Here is a 13,249-nt window from a genome sequence, read left to right as displayed (position 1 = left end):
CTAACATTAAGTCTACAATACAGTATTGTTCACAACTGCACTTTACAGGTGAGGAAGTTAAGGCACAATGAGGATGACTAACTTGCAGAGTTCACATAGACAGGAAGGGACAGGACCAGGATGTAGATCAAGCGCACTGACTTCAGAGACTTTCTCCTGCTCTCTGTATCACACCACAAGTGTGCTGCTCAGACAACTGGAAATCACCGGAATCGTTTCTAATAAAACATGAGGAGGACTCCTTCAATCATCCTGATCGAAAACCAATGACAGAACCTGCATGGAGGAACTCTTTGTGCTGTCTTAATAAGCACCACCTCACAGATTTGAGCAAAACCTTTCCTGCAACAAAACTCAAAACCCAGTTTTGATTTGAGAAAAAAAAAAAATGTTTTGCCAGGTGGAGGTTAAAAAGGTCATTTAGCAGTGCCACTGAAAAACTTACCCATAGTTTGATTCCTGCTTAAAAGAGCTTTCCCCATTAAGTAGAAATAATTGTCAATAATAAGTCATTGATCATATTCTATCTGCTCATTTCCCATGAAGAGAAGAATCAAGATAATATCTACCATACACAAGATAAAATCATCTCAAATACCATTTTCTAGTTGCAAAGTATAGACATTATGTTTGGAGGCCTATATTTTGCTGCAAATCCTGAAAAATAGGAGGTCACTAGGAATCGTGTGAAATGAGATGACAAGATTCTATTTATCTAACCTCAAACAACTGAAGCACGGTTCATATTTTGTTGGATGATTGCTGTTGAGCAATTCATGAATTAAAGAAACTATTTGTCTTCCTGTCTAAAGGGATTAATGGTTTACTCCTGGTTACAAGTTGATGTAGAACTCAAGGTTCTTCTGTGCTAATGGCTGGGTGGTATTATTTCAGGCCAATCATTGCTTGGTCATCTTTTTCAAGGAAGATTTTAGCCAATAAGAAGAAACCTAATGTTTGGGGCAGTGGGGGCGGGGAGTGAGAGCTAAGTGGTTCATATATGCCTGGGTGATGCTGAAGGCTATGATTCCTGAGAAGAAGGCTCCCAGGTGGTAAGGTAAATATTTCTGGGCAGGGTAAAAAGTATATTTAAAATTATGCTGTAAAGTGGATTCTGAGGAGTAAAAGGGAGGATGTCAAGGGCTATGAAGATAAGTGAGAGGTTCCATAAAAACTAAAGAAATAATAGCTTCACTTATTATTTCCCCAGGAATTATTACTTGGAGTTGAAGCTGAGATTTTTTTTTTTCCTTTAATTCAAAGAAATAGCTGCTGGGGAGAAGCAAGGTTTTTTTTGTTTGTTTGTTTTTTGTATTTATCTATCTTTGTTGAATTTTCTTTGAAAAGCCAAATTTTAGGATATCAATACAGGTATTATTCTAATGAAAGAACATTCTAAAATGGGATTATATTGTGGATTGTGAAAATGATTATGTAGTCTATCTATCTCACAGTCAAATAAAAACCTCTCAAAAATTGAGAATATTTCATTAAAGGGAATCAGTAGAGCATAATTATTCTGCCTAAATATAGCATATAACTTTATTAAGGACTAAGATGTATTTCCTTACCCTGAATACTCCTATTTTTTAAAGATTCCATAATAACATTTGTTAAACAAACAAATGTATGAACAAATGAAATATTTTGAAGACTAGTAAAAGATTCAAGAATTCAGAGACATCTTGACAGGATATATTTTTATAACCCTACAAGACCTTGTCTTTAGAAATTCTAGAAATATTTTAGAAATTTACTCATGATGTAATATGTGTTAATATCAATCATAATATACTTTCCAGTTTCCACATTTAGTACTGCCAACGTACTGTGTTTCAGGCTGAAAATATTCTCATTAGTCTTCACTCAAATTTGTTTGGTAGAATTTCATCTTTTCTAAAGTCATATTGAATCCACCTGCATTAAGTACAAGCAAATACTAGAAACGCAGGTGGCATTTTAATGACTCCATTGGAAATTCTGTTTGCTGAAGCACGTCCCCAGTTATTTATTACAGGATTTAATTGCTTAGGTAACTAAAGTTCCTAAGTGTAAGTGTTAGTCACTCAGTCGTGTCCGACTCTTTGCGACCCCAGGTGCTGTAGCCCACAAGGCTCCTCTGTCCATGGAATTCTCCAGGCAAGAGTACTAAAGTGGGTAGCCATTCCCTTCTCCAGGGGACCTTCCCCACCCAGGGATGGAACCCAAATCTCCTGCAGAACTTGCAGGCAGATTCTTTACTGTCTGAGCTACCAGGTTCATAGACAGGTCGTTTTTAAGGAAATGAATTTAAAGTTGTTAAGTCTTATGAAAGAAAACTGTTCCCTCATACCTCAACCCTACTTAAATATATGTATGTTACCTGGAACAAGATTAATTTTCTCTTTTAATGACAGCTTTGAAGAACATTCTGAAGATTGTATAGGAGACAATATATCAAGAATCTATTTGTTGTGTTGTTCTAGGACAAAAGTCAAGAGCTCCCTAATGTAGCACTTCAGTGTCTGTTTTGGAGAGCAAATCTACACATTTTTTTAAACAACCGTAAAATAGTCAGCTTAGTGAAAAATCTATTTGGAAGATGTCACTGAACAACTCTTCCAATGTATTTCTGGATTCCACGCCCAGTAATACCAATCGCTTTCAAGTTAATGTCATAAATGAGAGCCATGAGAGCAGTGCGGCTATGAATGACAATGCTGATCCTCCACATTATGAGGAAACCTCTTTTGGGGATGAAGGTCAGAACAGATTTAGAATCAGCTTTAGGCCTGGGAATCAGGAGTGCTACGACAATTTCCTCCAAACTGGAGAAACGGCTAAAACAGATGCCAGTTTTCACGCTTACGATTCTCACACAAACACATACTACCTACAAACCTTTGGCCACAACACTGTGGATGCTGTGCCCAAGATCGAGTACTATCGCAACACCGGCAGTGTTAGCGGGCCCAAGGTCAACCGACCCAGCCTGCTGGACATTCACGAGCAACTTGCAAAGGTAAGCTTAAGGGTACAGACAAGTATCCTCCTTATTCCTTCAGGTGATTCCCTGCTCCATACGAACCTTATAAATGTAAAAGTGTCCAATGAAGAATTCTATGGCAAGCTGTCCATCTTACTCATACAACTGTTCCTAGTTCCCGATTAACAGAAGATACACAAAAAGTGTTTCACAAACGTTTACTAGCTGGGAAAGAGAACTAAAAAATGAATTCTGAAAGTTAGGCAATATGTGGGATCTTGTTTACAGTTATTGTCTATTCAATTCACACTTGGTTAAGCATGTCAAACTGAATACTAAGCTGGTTTCACATTGGTATTAATGCCTCCACAACAGTTGTTTAAAAAAAAGAAAAAGGAATCACTGGTGCCTGCTGTAGTGAATACTGTGCAAATAGACTTTAGAGCATATGGGTATTTTTTATATTCTTTAAAGAGAGAGAAGACATGTATATGATTCAGCATTTTATCACTTCCTCTTCAAAACCTTGCCCAAGGTTCCTGCAGGCACTTAAGCATATAAAAGTAACTAAATTAAACTTTACTAAAGAAGCAGCAGAAGTGGCTAAACTTTTCATTATTTAAGGAATATGGCCAAGCTGTTAGAAGCATGAGGCAGCACTTTTTCTAATCTTTAGCAAAGCATGTAAGCTTAATAGATTTCTTCTTCTGTAACTTGTTCTAAAATATATCGATGCACTTTATTTTCCTGCTCATCTGGAACATAGTTTGGAATGAATAGCACTCTTTATGTGATATCATTAACTACTATGAAGAATAATTATTTGTCTCATATCTAAATGCACTCTATTTTTGCCTAGGGTTTAAGGTAAGGAGAAAAAAATGGCTGAAACAATTCTTTTCATATACATTCATTCATTCAACCTTTTTTAAATTAAATGATTGTCTACTCCAGGGATTCTAGGAATACTGCTAATACAATTCTAATAAAGGTGAAAAGCTCCCCTTAGTTTCTGCTCATCTTTCTTACCTCAGGAAAATCCCTCTCTATAACCAATTCCCCTTGGCTGCTCAGGATCCTGGACCCTGGGTCCTAACTCTGGAGACTGAGCAACATGCAGAGAAAGAGCTATGCCCTGTCTCTTTACCCCTCTCCCCACCAGACCGTACTTGTGCGGTGTACTATATTACCAACATTCTGCTAAATGGCTGCTTTACTTATAGACATAAGGTTTAGATCTAATTTGGGATATTTGGTGCTTTAATCAAAAGACATTAGCACTGTAGTGGTTTTGGACAAAATGGCAGCCCTGAGGAAAAACTGTTAAGAAGCCAGGCAATTTGAAGCTCCAATCAGACTAAGGTGTCATTTTCCTTTTCTATGTGAGAGAAGGGGAAAGGAGAAGAAAGAAAAAGGAGAAGGAAAAGAGGGAAAAGAAGGTTGAAAGAAGGGGCACAAGGAGTTTGAGACATGGGAAGTGCAGAAAGAAATTTAGAACATTATAAAGAGATTTTGATTTATCCTGAAGAAGTAAAACGAGCAGACTTGAAATTTTATTCCACTGTTCCCTACCTCATTACACATGATAATTTTTAAAGCTGCATACTTTGTTACAATTGGGATCAAAATTTTAATATTCTCACTCCCTTCTCCAACTTACAACAAAAGAAATGAAAATTTTAACTCCTGGGATTCTCCAGGCAAGAATACTGGAGTAGGTTGTCATGCCCTCCTCCAGGGGATCTTCCCAACCCAGGGATTGAACCCAGGTCTCCGACATTGCAGGTGGATTCTTTACCGTCTAAGCCACAGGAGTGGGTAGCCTGTCCGTTCTCCAGGGGGTCTTCCCAACCCAGGAATTGAACCAGGGTCCCCTGCATTGCAGGCAAATTCTTTACAGGCTGATCTACCAAGAAAGCCCCTATTAAAAGCGAAATGGTGTAAATTCACAGTGTTCTTAGGACTGATATTCCATAGAGAGGAAAGTGGCTGATTTATAATTTCCAAAGCCATGGTTTACATAAATATTTATATAAGGGGAGAAAAGCTCTGAGGGCACTATTGTTAGAAAACTGTCTGAATAACTGAACAGGAGAAATGTCACAGCTGCATTTGACAGTTTTGATGACTGTCTGAAATATTATTTTTGAAAAGATGAGACTAAGGGCTTTAACTTGTAGTATTTTTCCTCAGATATGAAGGAATGGCAAATTAAATACTTTAAAAATTAGATTTAGTCTCAATGCCCTGAATAATCATTCTGAACCAGTATAGTTATTCTTTTTGTGAACTTGATCCTCATTTAAGGTGAGTGCTCAGTTGCTTCAGTCCTGTCTGACGATTTGCAACTCTATGCACAGAAGCCCGCCAGGCTTCTCTGTCCATGGGATTCTCCAGACAAGAATACTGGAGTGGGCTGCCATTTCCTCCTCCAGGAGATCTTCTTGACCCAGGGATCAAATCCACATCTCCTGTGTCTCCTGCATTGCAAGTCAATTTTTACCGCTAAGCCATTGCTGAAGACCCTCATCTAGGGGACTTCAGTTTGATTAAATCATGAAGAACTATGCACATAACCAAATTGGAAGCAGAATCTGAATATAATCAGCAAATCTACAATGGGTACATTCACACAGCAAGGGCCATTCTGGTGTTGCTGATCTTGTGAACACCTGTTCCATGTGTTCCACTTCTGTGCTGTCCTTCAGACATTAACAGTCTGGGCCTTCTTCAATTCATTTCCTCCTTGCTAGTGAATTTGATTCTGCTATTCCCCCTGCTTTCCTCCCACCTCCCAAATAAAACATGAAGACTTGCAGTATAAAGTAAATATGCTGTCACCTTCTCGTGGTCCTTGACAACTTTATGGTAGTTCTTCAAATCACAAATAGAAATGATCACTAGAACAAATATTATATAAATATACTCAGATGTGTCACTGATTTTGTATGCAAAAAAATAACTTTTAGTGTTTACTTAAATAATTTAAAAGTAGAAAGTAACTGACATAGTATAAGTTAAGAGAGATTTTTTTGATCCCTAATCATGCTTTTAAAAGCCATATAGGAATGGTACATTCATACTAAATGGCAGAACATACTTAGTCAGAAATCAGTTGGATTTTGTACAAATCCTGATTATAGCTTCCAAGCTGAAAAAAAATTACATAATAAGCTTGTCCTAGTAGGTAAAATGAAAAATAGGCTTGAAAGACATTATTTTAAGTCTCTATCTCAAATAGAACTCCAGGAGTGATAGATATTGACAGAAATTGTAATCCCAATGATTTGATATCATAGTGCAGAAATCCTTTTCATTTTCTGTGTAGTAAAGAGCTAAATGCCTATACTGATGGCCATGAATTACAGACTTCTGAAAACTCTGGTTAAAAGTAGAGAAAAATTACTTCATCCCTTACTCACAGTACTGTACAAGTTGTTGTTGTTCAGTCGCTAAGTTGTGTCTGACTCTTTGAGACCCCTGAACTGTAGCACACCAGGCTCTTCTGTCCTCCCCTGTCTCCCCAAGTTTGCTCAAACTTATGTCCACTGAGTTGGTGATGTTATCCAAGCAGCTTATCCTCTACCACCCCCCTTCTCCTTTGCCTACAAGTTATATAATAACAATTGATTTTGCAGGATGCTTATAAATATTACAGTTTATATGCAGACAAAGTCTAGCACACTGCTTATAATGAGTACAAACTTAGTAAATGATTATTAATGATGGTCATGGTAATTTTTATACCCGATAATTTTTAAGTTTTATTTAAAAAGTAAAATGCACACTGAAAAACATTTAATAAATATTAAAAGTATATATACTGATTTTTCTTCTTTGATAATAGCTAGAAAACCATTTGTCATTTTTTGGAGGTCTGAAAAAATCACGTATTTTATACTAAATAAAATAATTCAATCTTTAATCATCTATAAAAATCTAGTAGCAATTTACTTAAACCACATGTGATTGAATCTTTACTAGTTTATCAATATTGGAAGGGGGAAAGTCTTTTATCAAATGGTCTTTCTTTCTTTCTTTCTTTCTTCCCTTTACCTTTTCTGAATACTTAACACACAGGTAAAACTCTTGGTAAATAAATAATCATTCCCTAAAGCTGTGTAATTTAAAATGCATTTATTAAAGGTTGTGGGTCATCATTTACGGTAATGGAGTGTGAACAAACAAATTAATTCAAAGTATGGAGGAAAAAACTGGTTTCAGGCAGCAATCATAAAACTTTGAGTCTTTGAGACTTTGGTCCCAAGAACGTGCACCAGCCAGGAGTCTGCCAGCCCGCTGTTATAGCTCACAGCCATGAAGTCCTACAAATCCTCGAACTGAAGTGCTATTCCATACTTTGATGATAAGTTAATTTATAATTGCTGTTTGGCCTTACAAAGGAGGCATTTATTAAAGAGTGAAACCAGGTTTTGCTCTGCCATGTTAGAAGACGAAGACGGCAAACAGAAAAATGATTTTGCCTTAGAGTAAACTACTTCAAAGTAAGATTTTTAGAAAACCCATTGGATTTAACCTCATTGGCAGTATCCAGGAAAGGTTAAATAACTTGCTGGAGGACAAGCACTGAATTAATTGTGTAGCCAAACTAGATTCTGAGTCTCCCAGTTTGTATGGGACAAAGATTTTTCAGTTTCCGCATGACAGCAAGGAATGGAAATGGATTCTACTTAAGAATTTGCTGTCAGACCTTTATTATCCATGGAATAAATATACATTCAAGGGATTTTTCCCCACTGTGGTATAAGTATATTTAAAACTTTGAGACTCTAGCAGGTAGAACATACCTAAGAGAGAGTTATAGATCCTACAGTGACCCAAATTTCGAATAACTTAGAAGATAACTGCTTACTAATTTTTTTATATAATTATTTCCTTGACATGACTTCATAGAATATTATTTTTGTTGCACATTGTAATGTCCTAGTGATAAATTGAAGAACTGTTAAACTGTGACCAGAAGGGCATCCATCAGATAAAAATGTTCATTTAAGAAGAAATTTTAGATATTTTATTTACACTTTAGCCTACTTTGTAAATGCCTTTTTTTTTTTTTTTAAACAATAATTGGTAGTCTAATCCAGATCTAAGGGTCAGAGTTACCATTAGAATTCATAGAAGAGCAGAGCAATTTCCTGGACCAAACCCTCAAGTTCGAGTTTAATCAGGAAACATGGATTTTAGTCCCAAGATTGCCTTTAAAAAGTGAGTGACTAAGGTTCTGTCTCATGGGCTCCCTAATTAACCCAGAAAAAGGAAATTGCTTTCTCCCTGACTGAGTAGCTGCTGATGGTCTGGCCATGGGATCTTATTAACTAGGATATTGACAATTTTGAAAGTTTTCTCATATCAAGTCAAATAAATGAATCTCCTAACCAAATAATCTCTTCAACATTCATGAATATTTTAACACATTCCTCAAGTCCTCACTCTCATTGATTTTTCCAGTTACACAAAATAAAATTTACATTTGACCTACTCAGCTGCCTTACAAGTGTAGAATCCTTTCAAAAAAAAAATAGAATTTTTAATTGACTGGAGAACAACTTCAAGTATTTCATCCATCTGAAATTGACTGTGTTGTATAGACATGTGAGATCCAATATAATAGCTCTAGCCACATGTGGCTATTGAGCACTTGAAACGTGGTTAGCACAAACTGAGATGTGCTATCATTGTGAAATACACACTGGATTCAGAGACATGGTATGGAAAAAAAGAATATAAAATATTTTGTTAATATTTTTATAATGATTAGTGCTGAAATGATAGTATTTTATACAGATCTATTAAGTACAGTATATTATTAAGACATTCTGTGGTTGAGCTCTCTCCTATAAGATGGGGTGCCCTTACTGCTAATGAATATCTATATTGCCGATATGGAACATAAAATATTCTACAAAAATTAAATATATTTTTAAATGTAAGGATCCATATCTGAACCCAAATTACTTTACTAAATTCTTTTTTTAACTTTTTTTTGAACTAGCTACTAAAATTTTTTAAATTACATGCATGTCTTACATTTGTGGTTGATATAGATCACCAATTTCTGCCCAGCTCAGCCTGTTTCTATGGCCTTTGTTTATCCATACTTTATACTGATATGAGTATATAGTGTCAGTTTCAATTATTTGTTAAGTAGGGATTGAGTATGCTCAAAATGAGAATATTTCTCAAATAATTCAGAAATAATTTTAACTATCACTTTCAGTTTTTTCCTAATGCTGTCAGAAAAGAATAAGATAATCTTACTTGTGAAACATTCCCTTTCTATCTCTTATTTAATGTGGCCTGCACAGAGGAAATAGTGAGAAATGGAATACCCAATAGGGAAAGAAGAAAAAAGAAACAAGAGGCAAGAATGGATAAGAGATGAGTTTCTCTGCTCTTAAGTGGTAGAGATTGGGTAGCCTTCAAGTCCACTTTATGGATTCAGTACTGTTTATCAATGGCCTGCTCTATGGCAGGTCCTTGATTTGGATTAAGAAGTAACTCACATCTCCTCCAGTTCAGTTCACATACAATAACTCCTATCACGTATTACATTGGTTATCAAAGTGGCATAATAGTGTCATGAAAAAAGTCTTATAGAGAACAAAATTGGGAGAAATCCTTGCTTAAAGGACTTCTAGAAAGAGACAAAAGGTCAAAATCACTTGACTAAACAGCCCAGATTAGGGTCATCTTACAATGGGTATTGGAGAAGGCAATGGCAACCCACTCCAGTACTCTTGCCTGGAAAATCCCATGGATGGAGGAGCTGCTAATGGTATGTCCTAAGTCACTTCAGGGGTGTCCAACTCTTTGCAACCCTATGGACTGCAGCCCATCAGGCTCCTCTGTCCATGGGAGTCTCCAGGCAAGAATACTGGAGTGTGTTGCCATGTCCTCCTCCAGGGGACTTTCCCATGCTAATGGTACTGCTGCTGCTGCTGCTAACTTGCTTCAGTCATGTCCGACTCTGTGCGATCCCATAGACGGCAGCCCACCAGGCTCCCCCATCCCTGGGATTCTCCAGGCAAGAACACTGGAGTGGGTTGCCATTTCCTTCTCCAATGCATGAAAGTGAAAAGTGAAAGTGAAGTCACTCAGTCATGTCTGACTCTTAGCGACCCCATGGACTGCAGCCTACCAGGCTCCTCTGTCCATGGGATTTCCCAGGCAAGAGGACTAGAGTGGGTGCCATTGCCTTCTAAAGCCCAAAGAAGCAAGAACCCTTGAGCATGGCAAGAACAAGAGCTTCAGTTGTTCCCAAATAAAGTCCTTATAAAGTTGTTCTTTAATACCATAATCAACTGCTGAATCTAAAAGTCTTCCCTAATAATTTCAAAATCCTTACTGGGGAAGATTGCTTTTGGGGAGCTCAGTCGGTGAAGTGCTAGACAGGCTAAATTAAGTGGGCACACCCGAAATTATTCAGCCAAATCTAAAAGAAAGGCTAGAAAGTTGTTCTTAACTTAAAAGAAACATAGCTATTTCCTTCTCGAAACTATTCAACTGACAGGGAAGATCTTTTTTCAAAATTAGGCCACAGTGGGGGAAAAAAAAGTAAGTAAAGGTTCTGATCTTTTTTTATAGGACTTACTACTACTTATTTCTACTAGTTTTCTAGAAGTCAGTAGGGAGACTTCTCACCTTCTGTACAATACTATTGCACATCCAACAATTCTCAGGCAAAGGTATATCAAATCTGGAAGAAAATTCCCCTACAGGAGTAGCATTTTTGTAGTCATACACTTTTTGCACCTTTGAAGAAAACTCTAAACCTAAAAAAAAAAAAAAAAAAAGACAAAACACTTCTATGTGTTCCTTTATTGAATCTTCTTAAAGATATTCTGACATGAGTGGAGAATTTTTGTTATCATTATTTCAGATGGATAAAATGAAGCCCAGGGAGGTTAATGGAAAGAAGGCCAAACATTGCATTAGTAAGGAATGTTAACTTTTGTCTTACTTCGCCTCATAAAAGACTCATTCACTTTTTTTTTGCATTTTTTGCCCACACCCCACAGTATGTGGGGTCTTAGTTTCCCAGCCAGGGATCAAAACTGTGCCTCCTGCATTGGAAGTACGGAGTCCTAACCATTGTGCCACCAGCAAAGTCCCCACCCCTCATTCACTCTTGATAAATCTTTCTTTCCTGCCTGGCACCCCCTCTTCCTTCTTTCCATATTTTTGTATTCGAAATCTGTCCAACTCTGATCATTCTCCTTAGGTAATATTCTCACCAGTAGAAGAACTGCCCAGTTTCCTTTACCACCCTTGCAGTCTCAGTGGTGCCTAAAATCACCCGCAGAACGAACACATCATCTCCCGGGGCAAAAAATAATCATATTATTAAAATGACTAGAATGTTTCCTTTTTTGACACACGCTTTATGTCAACTATTTTGATTTGCCTTTGGAAGTTTTCTGGAACTGCGTGTTGACCAGATATCATGTTTTCGCTGTCCGTAAAAATGTAGAATGTATCAGTGGCCCCAGGTTCAGCTGATGTGGTTGCTAACGGTGAAGGGACACCTGGAGATGAACAAGCTGAAAACAAGGGAGAAGATCAAGCTGGCGCTGTGAAGTTTGGATGGGTGAAAGGTGTGCTGGTAAGAAACTTCCTCTATTTACAAATGAAAGCTGTCTGTTCAATGTCCTACTGGATTACGTGCTAACAAGGCCTGAAAACAAGAGTCGCAGTGATGCCTGGGTGTTGTCCCACTGTCACGTCTCACGCCCTTTTTCATGCTCCTTCAACCCACAGGTACGATGTATGCTGAATATCTGGGGTGTCATGCTCTTCATTCGCCTCTCCTGGATTGTTGGAGAAGCTGGAATCGGTAAGCACTCCCCCCACCACCCACGACATACTTTTCAATGTAAATTAAAAACTCAGCAAGCAACTGGTTTTCACCTTTAATGCTGAATGTGAGATGAAGGTCACAGAATTAATCTACACTTGGGCTCTTTGACTTTGCCTCTCTGTCAATGTTTGTCAGGGAGGAAAGGTAAAGGGTTAACCTCTGGGAGGCTGGAATTTTCCAGCTTGCCAGCCAGATAAATGCTCAAGTAAATATTTCATCTTTTCATAGAGTTTTAGGTGTACAGGCATATAGAGATTCATTCGTTTTAAATAATATATTCATGTTTGGCGACATACCGGCATTCATCAGAGTATCCCCCTTTATGATTATTGGCAAAACTTCCCTGGACAAAAATACCTTGTAGGAAAACTGGGGAAAATGTGACTTGACTAATAAAAATGCTGAATTTCCAAAAAAAAAGGAATTGTGTTACTTTCAGGTACAAGCAGTAAGAAAACAAAGGTTAAAGAAGTATTCCCAGATAGAAGTTTAAATAATAGATAATAAAATAAATAAGATAATAACTATTGCTAATTTTTCTAAATGGAAAGAGTATGATGTTGAAATGATTTTGAGTGCTTAATGTTTTTAGATATTATATTCCATTTAAAGTACTGTTTTTGATGGAAAATATTTTTATTGAGACTATATTACTTAAATTTATATGAAAATTTATTTGAATATTATTGAAGTTTCTGATTCAATGTGACAAAAATTAATGGTGTTCTCTATATATGGAAAATACATTATATATTCACTTTGGGGGGTGCATAGCTAAAAATCATGAGTATCAATAAAATGGAAGTTCAGATGTGCTTTCAGATTCTACTCCAAAATGTGTCTCAATTCACATAAAAAAGGTACTTGGTCATTATTTACTGCCTTCACTCCTCAAAACAGATTCAGAATCACCAGAAACTTAACATGAGAAAGAAAGAGTTGGAACCAGTTCCCATAGTTTTTCCTTATTGCATGTTTGGCAACTGCTGGGTGCCTGACAAAAGGCTGCTTGCTGGCTTTATGATGCATATCAAATGAACACTTACAGCCTCAGGTCCAAAGTAAGTCTATGCTGTTCCATGGAAAATCTGCATCTTAATATTGCCAAGTTGTTGCTCCAGGGTTTCATGCAAAATTAGTTTTTTTAAGGGCAGTTTAGTAACTTATTGAGATCATCAGGAAACAATTTGTTTGGAGGTGTGAGTGTGGCCCAGGGCAAGAGTGATTGTTTTGAATGCAGTTTATTTGAAACCCATATGTTTGGGCAATAATCTGAACTTTAATCAGATCTCACATTATTCTTCCCAGTCAATCCAGCTTCATGATTATCGCAAAATTGCAGAATATGAAGAATTTTATCTTGTGCTAAACTGTGTATTATACTTTCAGATATCAATATTGTTTCA

At 37.0% G+C, this 13,249-nt stretch overlaps 1 protein-coding gene across 4 annotated transcripts in view; it reads left to right on the top strand.

Moving 5' to 3' along the window:
* Window positions 1-955: 955 nt before the first annotated feature.
* SLC12A1 (solute carrier family 12 member 1) overlaps window positions 956-13,249 on the top strand; it is an 88,045-nt gene continuing 75,751 nt past the window's right edge. For 3 of the 4 annotated variants that reach the window (XM_005211900.4, XM_002690936.6, XM_005211899.4), the window contains exons 1-4: window positions 956-1,057; window positions 2,466-3,001; window positions 11,457-11,588; window positions 11,744-11,819. In XM_005211900.4, coding sequence (XP_005211957.2) covers window positions 2,582-3,001; window positions 11,457-11,588; window positions 11,744-11,819 — 628 coding nt within the window. In that variant the 5' untranslated portion in view covers window positions 956-1,057; window positions 2,466-2,581. Of the gene's footprint in view, window positions 1,058-2,396; window positions 3,002-11,456; window positions 11,589-11,743; window positions 11,820-13,249 lie in introns of all 4 variants that reach the window. The other variant, XM_015473209.3, reaches the window with a different exon arrangement.

The sequence above is a fragment of the Bos taurus genome, chromosome 10, assembly GCF_002263795.3.
Source record: "Bos taurus isolate L1 Dominette 01449 registration number 42190680 breed Hereford chromosome 10, ARS-UCD2.0, whole genome shotgun sequence".
Lineage (NCBI taxonomy): Eukaryota > Metazoa > Chordata > Mammalia > Artiodactyla > Bovidae > Bos > Bos taurus.
The sequence above is the reverse complement of the archived record's forward strand: the minus strand, read 5'-3'. Positions and strand labels throughout refer to the sequence as shown.